This window comes from Rhinolophus ferrumequinum, chromosome 12, assembly GCF_004115265.2.
Source record: "Rhinolophus ferrumequinum isolate MPI-CBG mRhiFer1 chromosome 12, mRhiFer1_v1.p, whole genome shotgun sequence".
Classification (NCBI taxonomy): domain Eukaryota; kingdom Metazoa; phylum Chordata; class Mammalia; order Chiroptera; family Rhinolophidae; genus Rhinolophus; species Rhinolophus ferrumequinum.
The window spans coordinates 82,890,951-82,911,620 of record NC_046295.1 but is presented as its reverse complement, the minus strand read 5'-3'; the positions used below and the strand labels follow the sequence as shown (position 1 = coordinate 82,911,620).

The window sequence follows — 20,670 nt, the reverse complement described above, 5'->3', positions numbered from 1 at the left end:
CGACCCTGAGTAGTCCTGCCCCACTTCCGGGGAGGGTCAGCCCAGCCCCCACTCGGGTGTGGTCTCCCCTCACCTACCCGCCCATGGGTGCCTCCTGGGTGCCAGCTCTGAGCTAGGTGCTGGCCATTTGGAGGTGTGGGCCCTGCCCTAGAGGAGCTCACGACATGATGGACAAGTAAGTTACTAGCCTGTGGAGGGAGAGCGTCCTCAGGGAGAAATGGTGACTTCCAGGACAGCTGTGTTGCATATCAAGCTGGGACACAACAGGAGCCCGGCTAGTCCCTCGACTGGCTAGTGGGCCTGGTGTCCAGGGGCCCAGACGTGGGCAGGTAGGACCCCCCTTTTTGGGGAAGGAATTGGTCTTAACCTGAGAGTAGAGGGGGGCCTACCATGTTTCCCCGAAAATAAGACTGGGTCTTAATATTAATTTTTACTCCAAAAGATGCATTAGGGCTTACGTTCAGGGGATGTCATCCTGAAAAATCATACTAGGGCCTATTTTCCGGTTAGGTCTTATTTTGGGGGAAATACAGTACAAGGAGCAGATGACGATTTCTCGAATCTTGTGTTCAGTCTCCCTTTGTTCAGTCTTTCTGTGTGTCTGTCCTCTTTCTGTCTGTCTCTCCCTCTCTCTCTGTCCCTCTGTCACGCTCCTGTTCATTGAGAGTCTGGAGAGCAACAGGCTCCTGGGCACTAGGACAAAAGGTAGGGCCACACCTGCCGGGCGCGCTACGTGAGGGCACCTGAGCCAGGTGTGAGCAGGGGCCAGGGGTGGATGTGCTCGGGGCCTGCATCAGGACTCTCCTTCCAGGGCAGGTGGGAGTAGGAACCAGGTATGGGGGCACAGACAGGGAGTGGGGAGGCTGGTCTGTCTGAAAACTGTTTAGCCAAGATCTATGGGACTCGGGCCGGTTAAAGACCAGGTGGAGGGTGCCCACCTGCCCCTAAAGGCCAGCAACTCCAGGGCCCACGTGTGCCCACCCCCCCAAATTGCATCCTCTTAGGGTGCTCTGCTTAAGTCGAGGGCCACCATCCACCAAGGAGCAGGAGGCACCCTGAACACCTCCCAGCACCATCCACCCCGGGGCTCCCCACCCCCGTGCCTTCCCCAGCACCCTAGCTTCAGTGAAGGCTGCCTGGCCTTCCTGCCTGCCCCACCCCTGCCCTGGGCTTAGCTCCAGCTCCGCTGTGACACTGTCTCACTCCTGCCTGTCTTCTGCCTGGATCCTTTCCTCAACTCAAGTGTCACCCCCAGGGAGGCTCTCCTCAGAGCTCCAGTCTCCAGCAGGTTCCTTGGAGGGGTGGTCCCGGTGCTCAGAGCGAGTGGTCCCCGGGCCTGTGTGCTCATCTCGCTGGTCCACCTGGGCCTGGCTGTGCTGGGCAGGCTAGAGCTGCTCAATTGGTATTTGTTGGAGGACGGATGGAAGGGAGGGAAAAGAGGGAGAATGGAGACCCCTTCTCTTTCAAGGAGGTTCTGGGGCTTGGCTCCTCCGGCAGAGCGGGGCCAAGTTTTGAGTTCCCTGCAGCTCTCAGAAATGTCACAGAGCTTGTCAGTCCCCATTGCTGAGAACACGCTGATCTGTCATTGAGCAACCAGCTGAGGGGTCTGCAAGATGGACACACACCAGCAGGAGTCCCGAGGGAGGTCAGAGTCCTCCTGGGGACTGTGCCCGGCTGGGGAGGCTGAGACTCTGCGGTAGTGTCCACTGCTCTGGACAGAGAGGGAAAAACCCCCAAGATGTACTACCTTGTTTGCCTGAAAATCAGATCTAGCTGGACAATCAGCTGTAATGCATTTTTTTGGAGCAAAAATTAATATAAGACCCAGTCTTATTTTACTATAAGACTGGATATAATATAATATAATACAGGGTCTTATATTAAATTTTGCTCCAAAAGACGCATTAGAGCTGATTGTCTGGCTAGGTCTTATTTTCGGGGAAACGTGGTACTACTGCCGTGCCAGGTAGGGGTGCAAGGTGCACCCCTACTGAGGACTTTGGAGTGTGCCAGGCCTCTGCCAAATGCCACCCCCCGCAAGCATCTGTGTTCAGCCTGCGGTCTTCTGGAAGTAAACAGGCAGGACCTCAGGAGAGACACTGCAGGTGAGGGGACCACCAGGTACACCATGCCCCCTCCGGATCACCTGGCCCAGTTGTGCCCTGGGGAGGCCCTGCACTGACCACCCCACAGGAGGCTGGGATGGTGCCAGGTCTTGAGAAAAGCTGTGGGTGAGGCTGGCTCTGCTCCCCCCACCCTGTCTGACTCCCCAGCCCCTCTCCCTTTGTTCAGTCTTTCTGTGTGTCTGTCCTCTTTCTGTCTGTCTCTCCCTCTCTCTCTGTCCCTCTGTCACGCTCCTGTTCATTGAGAGTCTGGAGAGCAACAGGCTCCTGGGCACTAGGACAAAAGGTAGGGCCACACCTGCCGGGCGCGCTACGTGAGGGCACCTGAGCCAGGTGTGAGCAGGGGCCAGGGGTGGATGTGCTCGGGGCCTGCATCAGGACTCTCCTTCCAGGGGCGCCTTCCCAGGGTCTTGGGCTGCGGCAGGGTGGGGGTCCTCTGCCCCAGCTGGGCTCCTCACTGCCTGTTTAGATGGGTGAGAGCAGAGCAGGGCGGTGTGCGGGGGGGCAGCTTGCAGCCAATCTGGCCTGGGGGGCAGAGGGCCCTTCCCTTTCTTCAGGCCCACCTGGGTCTCCCAGGTGTGGTGCCTGCCAACGGACTGGTCTTGGTGCAGGTTTCTACAGGACTGACCAGTGTTCTGGGCGGGTAGGTGGATGGGGGGTGGAGCTGCTGCTTTGCCCAGCAGCTCAGAGCCAGGCAGGACCAAGCAGCCTGGTGCCGTCACCATTGCTTGTGCGCTTTAAATACAAATGTCCTGGAGTCCACCAGCCCCTTCGGAGGCTCTTGTGGGACCAAGTGCCCTCCCACCACGGAGCCCAACCCCTAAGGGCGCATGGCCCTGGCGCGCTTGAGGTTTTCTAGCCACTAAAGAGCCCCCTCCAGTTCCTCCCGGTCGGAAGGCTCCCAGCGCCGCGATCCGGGCAGATCCGGGTAGGGACGCCGGCGGACCCCAGCCCCTCCCTTCGCTGCCGCAGTTCCAGGCGCGGCCGGCAGGGGGCGCTCAGGGACAGACGCCCGAACCCGATCCTAGATAGAACACGTTTTTCTGTGCGTCCTTAAGCGGAGATAGAAAAGTATTTCAGGACTGAGCGAGGGAAGAAGTCTCCAGTCGCTCCCGACTCGCTTCTCCCTCGGCTCTGGGTCCTAGCTGCCGCCGGCCCGTATGCCCTTCCAGGACGGGGTGCGCAGCCCGGGAGGCGTCTACAGGGGGGCGCGGGCCAGGGCGCGGGGCGGGGGCCACACCAACCGGACCTTCGTGTTCGATGACGGCCGATGCGCCACCAGGTACAGTCGGCTGCGCCCTTCCCCACGCGGAGGGACTTCAGTCTGGGCTAGCGCCAGTCCCCCAGGACCCTCGCACCTCCAGGGCCCCACTTGCCCAAGATCGCCATTTCCAGGACCATCCACTCCCCCAGGACAGCGAGCTCCACCCCCAGACCACCGTGGGGAACGGGCGCCCCTCAGGACCCGGTCGGGGCGAGGCGGCGGGCACTCGCTCCAGTGATCAACCGATGTGCCCAGGTGGTGTTCATCTGAGTGTCCTTAAAGCGCAGGTGGCCGGAGCAAGGCCATTTTTAGATGCAGGGCTGAGCTGTCTCCTGCGTGCTTGGAGGTGCAGACCCCAAAAACAGGGAAGCTGGGCGCCAGGCATGCCATAGGGGCCGGGTGCTGCTTGAGCCCCCCCAGGCCCCTGGGTGGAGCCTGGAGGAGGGGCCCATTTGGGGTGCTCCTGCTTGGGTGTGGCAGCACTGTGCCCAAGTGGGGCATGAGTACCCACACAGAAGTGAGTGTTTGAGGGCCTCTCTTCCCAGGAAGAGCCCTGATTGGGGTGCACGTGTGAGGTGCTGTCAGGTGAAGGGCAGGAGCCCTGGGCTCCAGCCACTTGTGATTTTCAGCTGGTCACTTCTCTTTCCCGGGTCTCCATTTGCCCATCCATGTGAGGAGACGGTCAACTGACAAGGGCTTCCAGGTGGCTGGGTGGAGCCCTGTCCTCGGGGTCCTGCATGGTTGAGTTCTGAGGCCAGAGATGAGTGGACAAGCGCACCTGGAAGGTGGGTGGCCTGGGTTTGAGGCCAGGTGCTGCTGCTGCTGATTTCTTTTGTGGGACTTGGTCACCCAGTATGTAAAGTGAAGAGGGGTGGAGAGGATGGTCTTTCAGAGTCCTTCCTGGTGTGGAACCAGGCTCGGGGGGCAGGTTTCGAGTCACGTGTCGAAGGTCAGGCTGTTTCCTCCACAGAGACAGCCCTGGCCTGGCACCCGTGGGGACGCTGGGGGCTCAGCTTGGGGGGAGGAGCGCATGCTCTGAGAGCCGGCCGTCACTGTGGTGTCTTTGGGAAGCAGACTTAACCCCATGAAGTGAGTGTAGCATGAACCTCGGGCCGCTCTGAGGGATCAACCAGGTCATGTCCACCAGGCACAGAGTGACCCTGAGAGGGCTCATGCCCACATCTGTGCAGAGGCTGCCCCTCTGCCCATCTTCCTTCTTGGACAGGTGTCTCCCTTCCTGGTTTTCCATCTCCAAGTCCACCTGCCTGCTGACCTCCAGATGAGGCGGGAGCTCTGCGTCCCCAGGGTCTGGGCCTGGTGGGTCAGTGTGCCCAGACAGCTCCATCTCCCCGGCTTGCCTCCTGCCCACTATTCGAGGCTGGCGTCTCTCTCCAGATCTACTGTCATGCTGCAGGCGTGTCTGGAGGGGATGCCAGGGCCAAGGTCAGGCTGGGAGAGGCCCCCCCCCAGGAAAGGCCAGGCTGGGTGAGGACCCCCCCCAGGAAAGGTCAGGCTGGGTGAGGATCCCCTCCAGGAAAGGCCAGGCTGGGTGAGGACGCCCCCCCCCAGGAAACAACAGGCTGGGAGAGGAACCTCCCTCCAGGAAAGGTCAGGCTGGGTGAGGACCCCACCCCCCAGGAAAGGCCAGGCTGGGTGAGGGAGTAGAGCCTGGCTGGGCTGGATGGGAGCAGCTGAGGTCAGGCTGGTGGCTTTCAGGGAGGTGGGCTTCAGCAGGAGAGGAAAGACCCTTCTTGGCCAAATGCGGGTCTGGGTGGGGGGAGGTCTGCAGGCAGCTGCCTGCACCAGGCTTCACAGCGGGTTGGCCCGGGGTCCTGTAGCCTGGCTTTGCTCCCTCCTTGGATCTTGAGCAGGTCTCTGTCCTGGATGGTGTTAGTCACAGCGCGGTGTTTCCGACTGCGGGTGCTGGGGGGAAACCCCACCTCACCCCCAGTGTCTGTCCGGCCCTACTCAGGTGGGGGCCAGCCTCCGAGCTGTGAGGCCAGGCGGTGGGGGTCCTGGGAGTCTGCTCTGGTGCTTGGCCCCTGTGTGGACCCCATGCCGAGGTCACCAGGCACTTCGCTTCTTGCTGGGCTCCTTCCCCAGGTCCAGACGCCTCTGTCCTGGAGGTGACAGCTGTTGGGTAGAGGACCCTGAGGAGGTCCTGGCCGCCCCAGGGCCCGCCAGTGTCACATCCTGCCCAATGGCTTTCCCATCAGAGTTCTGACCTGGCCTTTCCCAGAACTGCTAGTTCCCAACAGCCCCCGCCCGCCTCCCGGCCAGTGTGGGAGCCTCTGGGCCCTGATGGCAGAGGGTGCAAAAATCAGGGCCTGGCATCCTGCCAGGGTATGTGTCTGGCCGGAGGTCCCATTAGGGAGTGGTGCCTGCCGAGTGGCAGGAAGTGGCCTGGGCTCCATAGGAAAGGTTCACAGGGCCTGAGGTTCAGCCCAGCCCTGGCTGGCCGGCAGGAGGGGCAGCTTCCTGGTCTGAGAGGCTGGAGGGAACTCAGGGGTTTGCCTTTGGCCGGGGGTACCTACAGCAGCAGCCATCTCAGATGGGCAGAGGTGAGTACCCGCTCAGAACTCTGCTTCTGTTTGGGTTCAGGTTTGGGTGTCACCTGTGTCCTCATGCCCAGGTCTGCTGCACGTTGCAAGTGTACGGGCCTGGTCACCAGCCACGTGAGTGTCCCATCCTGTCCACGTGTCTGGGTCTGATTAACCCATGATGTTACTTAGGACCATCTGGTACAGCCGAGGTCGTCCCCTTTCCTGGGAGGGTTTCCCCTGAGGTTTCTCCCTCGCACCCCCGCCACCCACCAGAGGATTTGGTGATTTGCAGCCAGTGCCCCAGGTGCGTCCGGCCTTGGGGACATGGCGCTTCTGTGCTTGTGTCAAACACGCCGGGGTTTCTCTGCGATGGGAGCACTCGCACGCATGTCCCAGTCCTCGTGGGAGAAGGTGCTGATGGGTAGGGAGTGTGCACACACTGTTGTCCGTGGACCTCGGCCCCAAACACACATAGTTGAGTGTGTGCGCATGTGTGTACCCTCGTGCTTTCCAGGTGGGAGGCCCGGTGCTGCCTTTGCCTGGGGCTGGGGGGGGAGCACTGGACGTGCATGGGAGCCTCTGGGTGGAGTCCCCAGATGGGTGCTGATTACGTGGACATTTAAAGGTGTCTTGGGAACTCTCCAGGCTGTGAGTGGGGGTGAGGCGCCCATGTCCACCCTAAACCTCTTCCCGGTATGGAACTCGGGAGTGAGCCAGGGGCCTAGCCCTGGGATGTGAGGCCCAAACTGGATGCCGGCAAGTTTAAAACATTTGCAGGGGATGGAGGCAGGGCCAGGGGCCCGGGAAGACCTTTCCCAAGAGGTCTGCTCTGTTGTTGAGACCTCCCACAGGGATAGCGGGTGAGTTGTTCACAGGTTCCCTGTGCAGTCGCTCTGGCTGTGGCTGGCCTGTTCTGTTTAGGGCAGTGAGGCCCAGAGGCAGAGGACAGGCCAGCCGGCCTGCAGTCGCGGCTTCACACAGGCTTGCCTGGCAACAGCCCTCGCTGGCCTGTGACGCTGCTGGGCCTGATGACAGTGCCCAGACCAGAGGCTCCATGCAGGGACCTCAGTGGCACTAGTCTCTTGGTCCAGTGCTTCTGCCTTGGAAGGGCAGCTACCGCTTCCCAGCCAGTGGAGGGAGCCCAGAAGGCCCTGGGAACCCAGCTTCAGGCTGCCAGGCAGCCCCAGGAGGGTGGTGTGGCTGGGACCTAACCAGTGCCTGCGGCAGTGGGCGATCCCTGCAGGGGTGCTCTGTGCAGGCAGATGGCCCTAGCTCGTCCCTCCTTCAGCTCCACCCCTGCCAAACAGTTTGAGCTGTCTGTCATCCATTGAACAGAGCATGAAAAAGCATGAAATCATGTTTCTCCTCTCAAGGTCGGCAGGAAGCCGGGGGCGGATAGCAGGTCATGCTCAGCGTCCATGCGTGGCATCTGTGATGACTGCATAAGAGGAGGGGGGGACGAGTTTTACAGCATGGACCAGCAGTCAAGGACCCAAGGGGACCTGGTGGCCTGAGGGGGTCCTCCCTGAGCCGCCTTGAGGGCCGTGATGCTATGTATTGTGGGGCTAGCGGGGCCCAGGGAGGGGGGTTGAAGGACATCTCCCCCGCCCAGCCAGGTGACTCCGTTCTCCTGACTGCCCAGGTGGAGACCCCGGCCACAGCTGGGGGTCTTGTACCAGCTGTGACATCTCCAGGTGAGCGCGGGCCCAGGGCTCTGGAGAGGCCAGCAGCCTGGCATGGAGCCCTCGTGGGTCCCTTAGGCCACCACAGCCTGGACTGCAGGCGCAGCCCCTCCCCCCAGGACAGGCCCCATGTGAGCCTTCAGAGATCTTTGCAGAGACCCTGGATGCTGGGCCCGAGGCCCCTGCTGGCACCTCTTGGCTGCATCTGGTGTCAGGAAGAGCTGAGTCTCAAGTCAGCAACAGAGGCCCTGGGTATGTGGCAAGTGCAGAATTCATCCCACGTGGCCGACATGGGAGCCCCTAGGGTGAGCCTGGAGGATGAAGGACCAGGAAGCCACGCAGGCAGTTGGGTTCTCTGGGACGCTGAGGCACAAGTCCTAAGGGTCCTGCCAGGTATAAGGTGTGTGTAAGCACGAGGGTGTCCTCCCTCGGGCCTCAGTTTCCACATAAGCCTGGAGCACCTGTGCAGGCTGTGCCAGCCGTTGGAGCTACTTGGCATGGCCAGCACAGGGACCCAGGGACCTGGTGTGACTCTGGGGCTGAGCTGGGGAGTGGTGGTGCTGCCTGCAGCCGTGGAAATGGGGCTGACAGGCGCCCTCCTCCTCCAGGTGTAGCCTGCACACCCTGCTGTGGCAGAGGGGGCGCCATGTCCCCGCCTCAAGCTCTGGGGGCAGCCCCCGCCCCTGCACACCAGTTCCCGATCTGGGTCAGCACTGCCCCAGCAGCTCAGCCCAGGCCTGTGTGTGGTTCCTGGGTCTCTCTGAGCAGCCACCATGTGTCCAGGCTGCTTCAGCCAGAGAACGGGATGCAGCTTGCGGACCAGACCAGACAAGGGTCTCAGGCACCTGGGGGTGATTGCTGGGCCCTGCGATCTGGACTGGACTCCACCAGACACTGAATGGCCCGGGCATGCTGCATGTGACACAGGTGTGTAGCAGGGGGCTCTCTGGAGAGGCTGGACCAGGCGGGTGGCCAGGTGGGTGGTCGGTGTCTGCCTCGGCACGTGTCCGTGGGGACAGACCTGTGAGCTCGGGGAAGGCCAGGGTGGTGATGGCCCCCCCCACCCCTATGTCCACACTGCTGCAGGGCCCTTCCTCCCTGTCCTCTGGGCTCGCCTAGTGCACAGAGAAGCTGCTAGAAGCGTCAGTTTTGATGACGCTTCAGTTTGAATTCAGCTCAGTGATGCGTCTGAGCTTCTACTTAGAATGGGACGCATCCTCTCTGAGGTGGCGGTGAGCGGCCAAGCCCCTTCCCCAGGAGAGGGCGGGCCCCCCAGAGATGCCCTCCCCCAGCTACGGGCTTTTATTGTGCGAAGGAAATGCTTCACTTGCTGTCTTGTGATCAGCAGAGACGTTTGGCAGCTTTCCCCTTGCCTGGGCACTGAGCCCAGTGCTCAGCTGCCCCCACGCAGGTGACACTGCAGTGTCCGCAGGACTGTCCAGGTCACGGCAGGGATGTGTGAGCTGTGCACACACACATGTGTGCACATACATGCATATGCATGTGTACATGCATATGCATGTGTGCGTGCATATGTCACTACACACACGTGTGCACAGATCCACACATATACCCGCATGCACACCTGTACACACATGCACATACATGTGTGTGCACAGATCCACACATACGCCTGCATGCACACGCACACCCACACACGTGCACGCACACCTCCGCCCCCAGTTCCTCTGTCAAACGCAGCTCCAGGCTCCTTGGAAATTTTGATCTGAGTGTGAACAATGGAAAAATGCATCTTAGGAGAGGGACCAAGTCCCTCAGCCAAAGGGGGTGGCCCTCAGTCACACTCCGGCTCCTGAAAGGTCAGTCTGAACATGACAAGCAGTCTAGAGGGGAGGGAACCTTCTCCCAGGATGTCCCGTGTCCAGGCTGAGAAGCAGCCCCTCCGCCCCAGGGCCCGCCCAGGCATGGGCAGGGACACGCCTAGGCTGCAGCCAGGTGACACTGGGGCGGGTGGGAGGGCCCATGGCTTTCTCACGTCCAGCAACAGGAGTCACACATGTTTGGTCTCCTCGTGCGACTTGTGGATGACACACACGGCCTTTAACCCCCCTCACCCCACCCCCACTGCAGTCACCGAGCAGTGGGGGTCATCTGTGCCTGGCTTACTCACTGGGTGCTCAAAGACACCACCGTCACTGGCGACCCCTGGAACCGGGGTGTGTTTGGCGTTTTACATCACTCGGTCCCATTGAAGGGTCACTCTGTGTCTACGTGGGCCACGGGGACCTGCTCACAGCACCGCCTTGTCCCAAGCCAGTGGACATCCAGGCAGCTGTGGCGGGGTCCGTTCCCAGGACGCCTTGTGCACTGTCGGGCATCCTGAGTAGAGGCCCGGCGTCAAAGAGCTGCTGTAATGTCACGGCGGGTATGTGGCTCTCGGCTCCAGTGCTGTCACTCATGGACACAAGCACAAGACTGTGGAGTGCACAGTCCCTGCCCTGCATGCTCGTGACCACTTGGCTCTGCACACCCCCTGCCCTGCGTGTTTGTGACCGGGACCCTGCTGCCCGTTGACAGGGAGGCAGAAGGTCTGCGTACATGATGCCTTAGTTCTTCCTTCTCCCTCCCTTTGAGCCGCTGTTGCTTGCCTGTCCTTTGCCGCGTTTCCCTCATGACTGGCGGGCGTTCCTGCGGTGGCTGGAACGTGACTGCTGTTGCAAACACCTCATCGCCGCTCCTTCCTTTTCTTGATGCGTCTTTGCTTAAACAGAAGCGTCTTGTTCTGACACGGACATCGATAAACCTGTTCCTCTACGCATTCTGGTTTCGTGGATTAAATAAGGGGCCTTCTCGACACTAAACATATTTCTCTGTATTCTCCCCCAGTCTGTTCCCCAGTTTGGGGCCTTGGTGGGTCTGAGCCACTGGGATGCCTGTTCCCAGCACTGGCCTTGCTGAGGTTAGGTGAGTCACGTCACCTCTCTGTGCCTCCATTTCCTGTCCCCACTGCTAGGACATCGAGGCAGCCCTCGATGGTAGAGCTGCTCTCATTCCCACACCGCCCCCTTTCTCAGTCCTCAATGCCCCTTCTGTGCGCCCATCCTGTGCCGCAGCCCAGGGTTTCCAGTGCTGTGGCTACAAGTCAGTCCCCTCAGCTGGCAGGGCCCGTCCCTTCTCTGTTTTCCCCTCATATCCGTCTCGGCTATTTGTGCACATTTATTCTTCGGTATGAATTTTGGGATTAATTTGTCAGGTTCTGAGAAAATGGCCATGTGTGTTGATGGGTGCTGGTTAACTTGCTCGCCGGTCTGCAGCTGTTGCGAACAAGGCTCTGCCTCCAGTTAGTTGCTTGCTGCTGGCTTCCTGCTCTTGCTGCTGGTCCGAGCGACGCTCTGAGGCCTGGCCGTGTCGTCACATTTGTCCTGATGGTTTGGCCATGTTGGCACAGGTGCTCGTGCCTTCTGATCGTTTTTCAGTGGATTCTCTCAGGTTTCCCGGGTAAATGAGCCAGCTGCAAACAGCCCTTTGTCCCTTTCTTGGGCTCACTACTCTTTTCTTTGTCAGTGTCCAGGCTGGAATGCGCACCCATCCTGGGCAGACCTGCACCCCGACTTAGTGGAAATGCCTCCAGTTTCACCGCGGCTGTGATGTTTGCCTAGATTTCTGATCAATTCGTTTTGTTGTTCGTCAGATTAAGAATGTTTCCATCTGTAATTTATTAGTGGATTTTGAATCTTAAATCATTTTTCTGTATATGCTAACGTGATCATGGGGAGTTTTCTTCTTTCTTTCTTCTTTTTAAAAGGTTTTATTGGGGAAGGGGAGCAGTATGTTTTTCCTAGGACCCATCAGCTCCAAGTCAAGTCATTGTCCTTCAGTCTTAGTTGTGGAGGGCTCAGCTCAGCTCTAAGTCCAGTCGCTCTTTTCAATCTTTAGTTGCAGGGGGCACAGCCCACCACCCCCTGCGGGAATTGAACCAGCAACCTTGTTGTTGAGAGCTCACGCTCTAACCGACTGAGCCATCCGCCCCTCTGAAAGCTCAGTGGCAGCTCACTGTCTTCAATATGGTTGTGGAGGGCGCAGCTCACTGACCTATGTGGGGATCGAACCAACAACCCTGTTGCTCAGAGCTCACACTCCAACCAACTGAGCCATCCGGCCGCCCTCCTTTAATTTCTTAATGTTGTGAAGTGTGTTGCATTTTTTCTAGAACAAACCCTATTCACCTTTGGCGGTACATTGTTGTTTTAATACACTGCCAGGTTCCATCTACCAGCAGCTGCCTTAGGGTTTTGCACCTGGAGCCATAAGGGAGCGTGCCTGCTATCCACGTCTGACTTCGGCCGGCCTTCCCAATGAACAGAGTAACTTCTGTTTGTTTTGTGCTTTGCAGCGGCTTGACTGAGGCAGCAGAACCTGACTAGTAAACCATCAGGGCCTGGGGCCTTGGACCAGAGAAGCAGGTTCTGACCCGTCTCCCTCCCTTCAGTCCTGCTGACTGACTGCTTGACCACCAAGGGGACAGATGTGGGAGGGACAGAGAAGCAGAAGTGCTGGGCGCAGAGGGGCCCCCCACCACCCACCGGCAGCATGGCCTGGTGGTAAGCAGATGGCTTCAGCGTCAGGCTGCCCGGCTCCCAACCCAGTGGGCCTCATCCTAAGCTGCAGGAGCTCGGTGGAGCTCCCTGGGCTCTGACCCCAGGTGCTCATCGCATTAGAGAGTCCTGGCTTCGTACACCGCCCTTCAGTGGCCTGTGGCGCCTGGCATGCAGCTGGCACTCCTACTGAGGCTCTCCCTCCCGTGGGGTTGGCGGGCCAAGTTGCGAGTGCACAGGCTGCTGAGGCGGGCTGCCTGTCGTGAGTGCCCGCGTGTGCCCCGCCTCTCTCATCTGCGCCTCTCTGGCTGGATCCCTCGCTGGCACTGAATCTGAGCTCCCTAGGGGGCCTCCCACTGACCTGCAGGGGGCATCGTGGGGAGCTGGTGCTCAGGATCAGGGCCTTTGTCCACCAGAACTCGGCCAAACAGCTGGCTGACCAGCCCCAATTAAAAACTGGAGCCTTCGTGTGCCAGGCACTACACTGAGCACCTGGCACTGTTTCCTTACCCCTCCATCATCGGCCCGTAAGGTTCCGTGGCATCAGGATATTCATTTATGGGCTCAGAGAGGCGAAGTGACTTCCCCAGGGCCACCCAGCAGGGACTGATAGGGCAGGACAGGGCCACACTCATGTCCTCGGGACCCTCAGCTGCTCCCTGGGCCTGGCAGGTTTGTGCCCTTATGCCGACCGCCGACTGGCTCTGAGAGTCTCCAGAGGAGCAAGCGCTCCCTGGCCTGGCCTGGGAGGGGCACTTAGCTCTGCCCTAACTCTGGGGGACGGCAAGTCCCACAGATCAGGCTCTACACCTTGTTCTGAAGGCGCGTGAGGGTGAGGGAGGTGGGCGCCTTCCCAAGCCACCAAAGCACAGAGTCCTCGCAGAAATTGGCCGTCCTTTGGTGCGGCCATCACACAGAGGACAAGAGATAACGGGCGTGGTGTTGGGGCCCCAGACTTCCTCCAGGGCCCCTTAGAGTAACGTAGGGAGGAGCGAATGGGATGGGAGAGGAGGAGGCATAGACTGTGAGGCGACCCCTGTGTCCAGGCGGCTGTGCCAGGATCATGTTCTCACACCACCCAGACTATCTCAGCTTCTTCAAGGACCGACGCCTCCCCTGACTCCCGAGTGCCCAAAAGCTCTGAGTGACCCAGGCCTCCGGGCCCGGGGAGAGGCCTCAACCAGACCCTGGTGACCAGGTGAGCAGCTGCTCACATCCCTCCCACCACAGGCACCTTTCCAGGAGACCCCAGGGCCCTTGGTCACCAACCAGCATTGCAAACAGGTTCGTGTGGACGTGGGCTCTGCCGGGGGACGAGCAGGGTGCCAGGAGCTCAGCTCACCGCCCTGAGCTCCCTTGAATGTCCAGTGTCACGGCCACACCGTGAGGGCAGAGGGGCAATGTACACTTGTCACCGTCCCCAGGCCGCATTCAGGAGTGGACAGGCCTCCAGACTCCTGCTGCCCTTCCTTCCCTGTGTCCCCGTCAAGCTAACACGAGGTCCTACCTCTGAGCTCTTCTACAGGCCCTACCAAGTCTGGGCCTTGAAGCCAGGAGAGAACCCAAATAGCTCAAAATGGGAGGAGGACAGCCGTGCCTGGGGAGCCAGCGGACTCTTGGGGTTCTGCCGCTGAAGGGGCTTTCAGCAAGAAAGGGGCAAAACCGAGAGAACACAGCCTGTTCCTCTGGCCGTGAGGCTCCCCGCGGCCCAGCCAGCTTGTGACTGAGGAAAAACATGCAGTGCTGATGCAATTAGGAAAATGTTATTTTTCAAATGTTGCCAGCTCCTCAGGGTTGAACCAGTGACCTGGGAAAACAGCTTTGGCCTAGGACGGTCCTTAAGCAGCTCCCAACGGCTGTGGGATGGGGGTGCTGACACATGCGAGCTGCTCGTCTGGGGGGCCAGGGACGTGGGCCGGGCCCTGAAGGGGTGCTCAGGGCATGTGCCCACCCTTCTTGGCTTGAGGAGAGAGAGGAGGGTTCCCAGCACCTGTCTGTCTACGTGCACCTCGAGTTCCAGGTGAGTGGCCTTCACTCCCGCTCTGGGTACAGCCTGCCCTCCATTTTCCAGCACAGCTGCTGAGTGTGGTCAGCAGACTCCCACACCTGCTAGGAGGCCAAGCCAGCTCCTCCGTCCTGCTGCCCTCCCGCCCGCCATGCAGCCTTAGGGGGACAGGCCAGACAGGGTGGGCAGCCCCCTTCCCCTGAGCTTGTTCTGCCTCCCTGGAGGCACTAGAAGGGGCCCAGGAGGCCCCTCCTGAGTCATCCACACTGAAGAGTCAGCTGCCCTCCTGGGGGTCTGGGCTCCTAGAGGAGCCAGGTGAGGGCGAAAGGCTGAGCCCAGCGTGCAGAGGCTCCAGGAGGAGAATTCCTGCTTCCCCTCACAAGCACCGGCTGGGGCTGTCTCAGGGGCAGCACTGGGTGGGGGGCGCTGGGCTCACCTGCACAGGGGATGCCAGAGGACCAGTCCAGGGCTGGTTGGAGCCAGGAGCACTGAGGTCTGACCTGAGTGTCCCACTCGTGCCAGTAGCACGGGCCTCCATGTGCCTACCTGTTCTGTGATGTGTCCCCACGGCATCCTGTTAACGGGGGCATGTGCTTGCTCTGCTGGGTCAAATGCCACCGTGCTGTGACAGGGCTGGGGGGGGCACCTAGCTGTCCTCTGGTTTGGAGGGCAGAGAGGTCCTGGTGCTGGTGTTCCGAGGACCTTGGGGTTTCTGCCCCAGTAGCCTGGTGGTGATTCTACCCCCTGCCCCCACCCGCTATGTAACTGTAGCCAAACCTCACTTATGGGGGGTGGGGGCAGGAAAGGTGCGGGAGCCCCAGAAGACCAATTTTTGAACCCCCAAAGGCTGCAGATCACCAAGGACCTCCCAGCCTGGGTCCTCCCCCTGCTCCACACCTCCAGGGACTCCTTAACTCACGTGAGTGGGGCAGGGGTCGCTGTGCTCCCACAGTCCTGATGCTGACAAGGGCAGCTCAGGGCCCAGAGGGTCCCCCGCCCCCCACGAACACCCCCTGCCATGTCCTCATCCTATCTGAGCTGTGTGGCCCAGGCAGGCGCCAGACAAGGGTCTCTTCAGTCTCCTGGTCATGCCCAACCCCCAGCAGCCTGAGGGTCTGAGAGGAGGTCTCTGGGGGCCGAGGTGGGTGTTCTGGACCCTGAGGAAGGCTGTGCGGTCAGCCAGCCTTGGCAAAGGCTGTGTGGGGGAGCTGGGAGGGCTTGCATGGCCGTGGTGGGGGCCCAGGGGTGGTGTGAGCGCCTGCACCTGAGTTGGTGGTGACAAACTTTGCAAGTCCCGGAGGCGCCTCCGAGTGAGGCGGGCAGGTGCGGTGGGCATGGCGGCTGCAGGGGTGCGCTGCTTGGCTGAAGGGGCAGAGCGACTGGGGTAGGAGGGCCGAGAATGCGAGACTAGTCTGCGCAGGGTGAGCGCGCGGGTGGGGGTCGGCGCAGGATCGGCGGGGGCTGCGCGGGGTGGGCCGGGGTGTGCGCCAGGCGGCTGAGCGAGGGGGCGGTGCGGGCTGAGGGAGCGCTGGCGTGTCCCCGCAGGCAGCCCGGCGCCGGGGACGGCGGCCGCGGGGACGGCGTGCTCCTGAACACCGCTGGCCTCAAGATGAGCGACCTGGAGTCGGAGGTGCTGCCCTTGCCACCGCGGTACCGCTTCCGGGACCTGCTGCTTGGCGACCAATCGTTCCAGAACGACGACAGGTAGGGCGGGGGCGGGGGAGGGCGGCGGGGAGATGTGTGTGTGTGGGGGGGGGGGTCCGCGCGTGGAGCTGTCCGCGGTGCTGAAGGCCGGCCGAGCCCTTCAACTTTTTCGGGCTTCCGGGACAGAAGTTTCGGATGGGGGTGGCGGCCTGAAGGATGGGACAGGATGCTTTGTGCCAGGGCGTCTCCCCAGAGACCGACTCCGGGCCTGGCCTCCCAGCCCCGCTGGCAGCTCTGCTGACTTCAGGACAAGCCAGGGTCGGAAGCGCCCCTGTGGCGGAGCCCTGCAATTTGGCGGAGGGCTGGTGTCCTCCAGACTCTGGCTGTGGTCATTTATTATTAATTGAGGGATCGTGTCCTTCAAGCTCACGCCGGTCACCTTAAATTCTCCTGGGCGGAAACAAGCAAAATGCACTTGAGTCTTTCGGTAAAGGACCCCAAAATGAGCCCTTGGGAATAATAATTCCTGCGCTGAGGGCCTGACAGGAAGCTGGGAGAAATGTTGCTTTCTTCTGCCTTTTCCTCAGATGGCTGTCTCAGTAAACACCCAGCACTTTAGCGCTGTGGCCTCAGGGGAGGCGCTTTGACGCCTGCCAGAGAAGGAGAGTGCCAAGGGCTCCCGCTGGGCTGGAGTCTGTGGGCTTAGGGTCCCATCGCGGTCCGCTTTCCTCACCGTGTGTCGGGGGCCGGGGGCGCTGCCTGCACCCTGGGCTGGGTGAGCACATCTGCAGTTCCCCCCACAGTGCAGTTGGAGTTGTGCATAAGGTACAAGGGGTTGAAAGGTGTCAGGACGCAGATTGAGCGCTCAGAATAATCCACGGCTGACACTGCAGCTGGGAAAACATGTCCGTGAGCAAGGTCAGACCGTGAGTGAGGACCTGCCCACAGGGATCTGCTCAAGCTGTGGGGAGGGGCTGCAAATCGCTCTGCTGCTGGAGACGGAGTGTGCTGCCAGACCTCGCAGGACACGCGGTCGCATTCCCCAAGTAGGTCAGGAGGCGAGCTTGCGCCCAGCGTCTTCGCCGCTTAGAATCAAGGGCTTCGAGTCCAGCAAGGGGCTTTCTAATTGCGATGCTGTTTCATCTTCTTGGACCGAGTGCTACAGTAATAAATAAATCCACCCAAGAACACATGTCCCAGGTCAGAGTTTATTTTGACTGCCTGCATGGGCAGAGGCAAAGGTGGCCAGGCCAGTCCTGGCAGGTGTATGTCGCTGGGGGCTTCCCTGGGTCATGTGCTCAGCATCTTGCTAAGTCAGCACCAGCTCCCTTGGTGCCCGCTCCGCTGGACATGGTTCTTGAATGCAGCAGCCCCTGAGAGCCTTGTGTCGGGCAGGGAACAGCGGCTGCCTCCCCGCGTAGGCCCGCGGCTTCCGGATGCCTCAATAAATGCCAGTGACTGTGGCTGATGTAATTGGAGTGACTGTGAAGCCATTGCTGGTTGCACAGCAGCAGTGGCCAACCTTGGGGTGGGGGCCATGAGGAGTGAGGTGGGGGCCTGCAAGGGGTCAAGAGGCCTGGAGGGGATTGTGGGGCTTGGAGGGGTCCGTGGGGTCTGGCAGGGACCATGGGGCCTGGTGGGGGCCTCTCTTCCGCTAGCTGCACAGGGAGTCCCATCATGAGTGTTTCTCTTTTCTCAAAACTTCTTTGCCCAGAGGCGGTGGTTGTGGCATTGGCGGCAGGGCTGGCCAGTCGGGGCTGGCCCCTCATGAACCCCTGCGCTCACAGGCCGTTCTCCCAGGTCTCATTGGGGCAGGCAGTGCAGGACAACAGGACAGGGCACCTGGAGAGGCCTGAGGTCACCTGAGTCCCCATCCATAAGGACGCACCTGTGGAGGCTCCAGCTGGGCTCTGAGCTGACACCCCAGCCTCAGAGAGGGGAGGGGCAGAGATTGGAGGCCCCCCCGGGTGCCTGTGACACAGGCACGCAGAGCCTCCACGTCCCTCCCCTCCCCCAGTACCCCACCTCATCTTCAGTGCCTGGGCCCCGCCCCATCGCTGATTCCGTGTGTGTGGGGGGGTGGGGGGTGGGGAGCAGGCTTCTCCCTGCCTGTCAGGACTCCTCTGAGTGTAAGGAGACAGTGGTGAGAACGTTCCCCAGGGCGCGAGGGGCCGCAAGCATGGTCTGGGTCTGGGGTGGCCAGAGGTCCCGAGAAGTTTGAGGCACAGAAGACCTGCCCTCCCCCCACCACCACCCCGCATGCCCTGGGCGCATTCAGCAGGTGCTCGGGGTCTCACATGGGCGTGGATGTACCCCAGGGAAGGTCCCACAGAGCTCAGGGGTGCTGGAATGGGGCCTGGACAAAGCCCATGCTGAGGGGCATGTAGGGTCAGAGACAGCTGAGCTTGGCCTCCTTCTCACTGTGGGGGGCAGTGATGGGGGACCCGCCTCCAGCACAGGGCTGACCCTGCCCCCACACAGCCTTCTCCCAGATTCCTGCCCCAGAATCCTCTCCCTCCTCCCTGCTCACACCCCCGAGTGCAGGCTCTGTGGGGTGAGTGGGGGTGCTGCCACCTCCAGCTTCCTGCAGGCTGTGAGCGGGTGGGCAGGGCTATGGGCTTCCTGTTCTCCCAGGAAATAAAGCCACAGCTATGAGTCACCACAGCCTCACACAGGGGCCTTTGGGGGCAGGAGGGGCTCGGCCCCCGTGGGTAGAGGAGGCTACACTGCTGTGCGGCCTCTCCAGGAGGGGGTGCAGAGTCAGAGCGCCCACACCTTCCTGGGCAGCTGAGCTCCTGGAGAGCAAGGCTCACAGAGGTACAGCTGGGTCCCAAGGCCTGCGGCTCTGGGCCCCCTGCGCCTTCTCGGGCAGCTCAGCTCCCCTTCGCCCGGAGCCAAGTTGCTGAGGGAAGCACTGGCCCCTCCTGGCAGTGCTGGCCCTGCAGTGAGCCTGGAAACCGGGGCGCTGGCACCTGGTCCTGGGGACAGACTTGGGGGTCAGGGCCTCCTCCACTGCTCAGGGGCTGCAGACCCCAGCCAGGCTGTGAGCCTTTCTATAGGGGGCGAAGACAGCCCATGCTCCCCAAAGGGCGGCTGTGATGCGGCAGCAGCAGAGTGGGAGGGAAAGGCTTTGCAGATGGGTGCTTGGTCACTGTAAGTGTCCCATTGCCCAGCCCCCGGTCTATAACATGGGCATGCAGGCTCAGCCACCACCCCCCAGGCTCAGCCGGGGGCTGTCACACCACGGGCTTGGCCCCCACAACGGTAGAATGACTAGAAGGCTGGGGTCAGGAGCCACAGGTGAGAAAGAGCCTGCCAGGTGCCACCTCCTGGCCTGCATGCCCAGGGCCAGCTGCTTCCCACACCTGCCTGCCTGGTGGGACACAGCCCAGGGGGTCCCCAAAGCCACAGTGGGGGGTGATGTCAGGGTCTGTGCCCTCCCCACACTCCCGGGCCTCCCAGGAGGCCCAGGCAGTGAGAAGCATCTTGGGGCTCCAGGCTCTGGGGAGTGCTGGGGGGCTGCAGGAAGGACACTGAGGCCAGGAGGTCTGACACCACCCCAAAATGTCCCCTTTGCTGTTTCCCGGAGCTCCTCTGACAACAGAGGATGGAGTTGAGCAATGCCAAATATTGTTTCACACAACAAGCCAGAGGAGGAGGACAGGCAGCCCGGGTTGCTGGGGGCGTGGGGGCAGCCCTGAGGACAGACCTGGCCCTGCCCAGCAGGGCTGTTGACAGCCAGACAGGCTGGGGTCTCCGCTGGGGGCATGCCCCTGTCCGCAGCTGCAGAAGTGGATCAGGCAGGCTGTCCCTGGGTTCCAGGCTCTCCCTGTGGGGCAAAGGCCCCCCGGAGGGCGTGGGGTCTCGGGGAACAGCAGGTGCTCAGAACCTCTCACCTGTAGTTGTTAGTAACTCAACACTGCTGAGCTTGCAGCACCTTCCCCCTTGCGGGCCTGCCTTGGTTCTCTTCCTAGGCCTGGAACCTCCCACATCTTGTCCCCTCCCCCAATCTTCTATATCCTGCCTCTTTACCTGGGGCTGCGTGGAGACAGCAGGATGTGGCTTGGGGAGAGGGGGTGGCAGGATTGGGGGAGCCACCAATGTATGCTCACTGGTGCAGGACTCAGGGGCTTCTCGGGGCCCAGAAAGCACAAGCACTGGCAGGGGTTGGGGTCTCTCAGCTGTGGGGTGTTCCGGGAGGAGTTGGGGCCATGGGGGCCGATGTTGACCTGCTGCCCTGGTGGCCTCCTGCCCGCGGCGTGTCCCTGGGGTGGAGAGTCAGGGTGCACCAGGAGGAACAAGCAGGGAGAAGCCTGACCCATGGCTCAAGGGAATCAGGGACTGGGTGAGAGTGGGGACGGGAGACCCCCGGCTGGGAGTCAGGGATGGTGGTGTTTCAGGGACAGTGTAGGTGAGAGAAGGCACAGGGAGTTGCTGTGAGAACAGGAGCTCAGGGTTTGGGGAAGGTTGTCTACCTTTGGGGCTGGGGACCCCACAATCACCCCTGGCCTGAGCCAAAGCCGGCCCAAGCTTTGCACCTGTGGGATTCATGCAAACTGATGGGTCTTGGGAGGACGCTGTCACAGTGGTGGGTAGCTGCGGAGAGCCAGGACATGCGCCCACCAGTGCCGGTCAGGCTGAGGCAGGGACTGGCACTGGAGCAGGCCAAGCCCCACTGCTCCGGCCCCTCTGCTGGCCCTGTCCCCTGGGTCCTGCCCGCACAGGGCTGCTGAGCTCAGGCCTCCTTCTGCTCCGCACAGGTGACTAACGGGGCTGGGCTGGCTGGTGGCTCCTGAGCCACAGTTTGGGTGGAGTGAGGTGGGATCCCAGCCCCGCTCCAGGCCCTTCTGCTC

The 20,670-nt window shown here is 61.3% G+C and overlaps 1 protein-coding gene across 3 annotated transcripts in view; it reads left to right on the top strand.

Moving 5' to 3' along the window:
* The first annotated feature begins 3,232 nt into the window (after positions 1-3,232).
* KCNT1 (potassium sodium-activated channel subfamily T member 1) overlaps positions 3,233-20,670 on the top strand; it is a 64,860-nt gene continuing 47,422 nt past the window's right edge. The window contains exons 1-2 of one of the 3 annotated variants that reach the window (XM_033123156.1): positions 3,233-3,405; positions 15,719-15,877. In XM_033123156.1, the coding sequence (XP_032979047.1) occupies positions 3,284-3,405; positions 15,719-15,877 (281 nt within the window). In that variant the 5' untranslated portion in view covers positions 3,233-3,283. Of the gene's footprint in view, positions 3,406-14,027; positions 14,189-15,718; positions 15,878-20,670 lie in introns of those variants that run through there. The other 2 variants (XM_033123161.1, XM_033123160.1) reach the window with 2 other exon arrangements.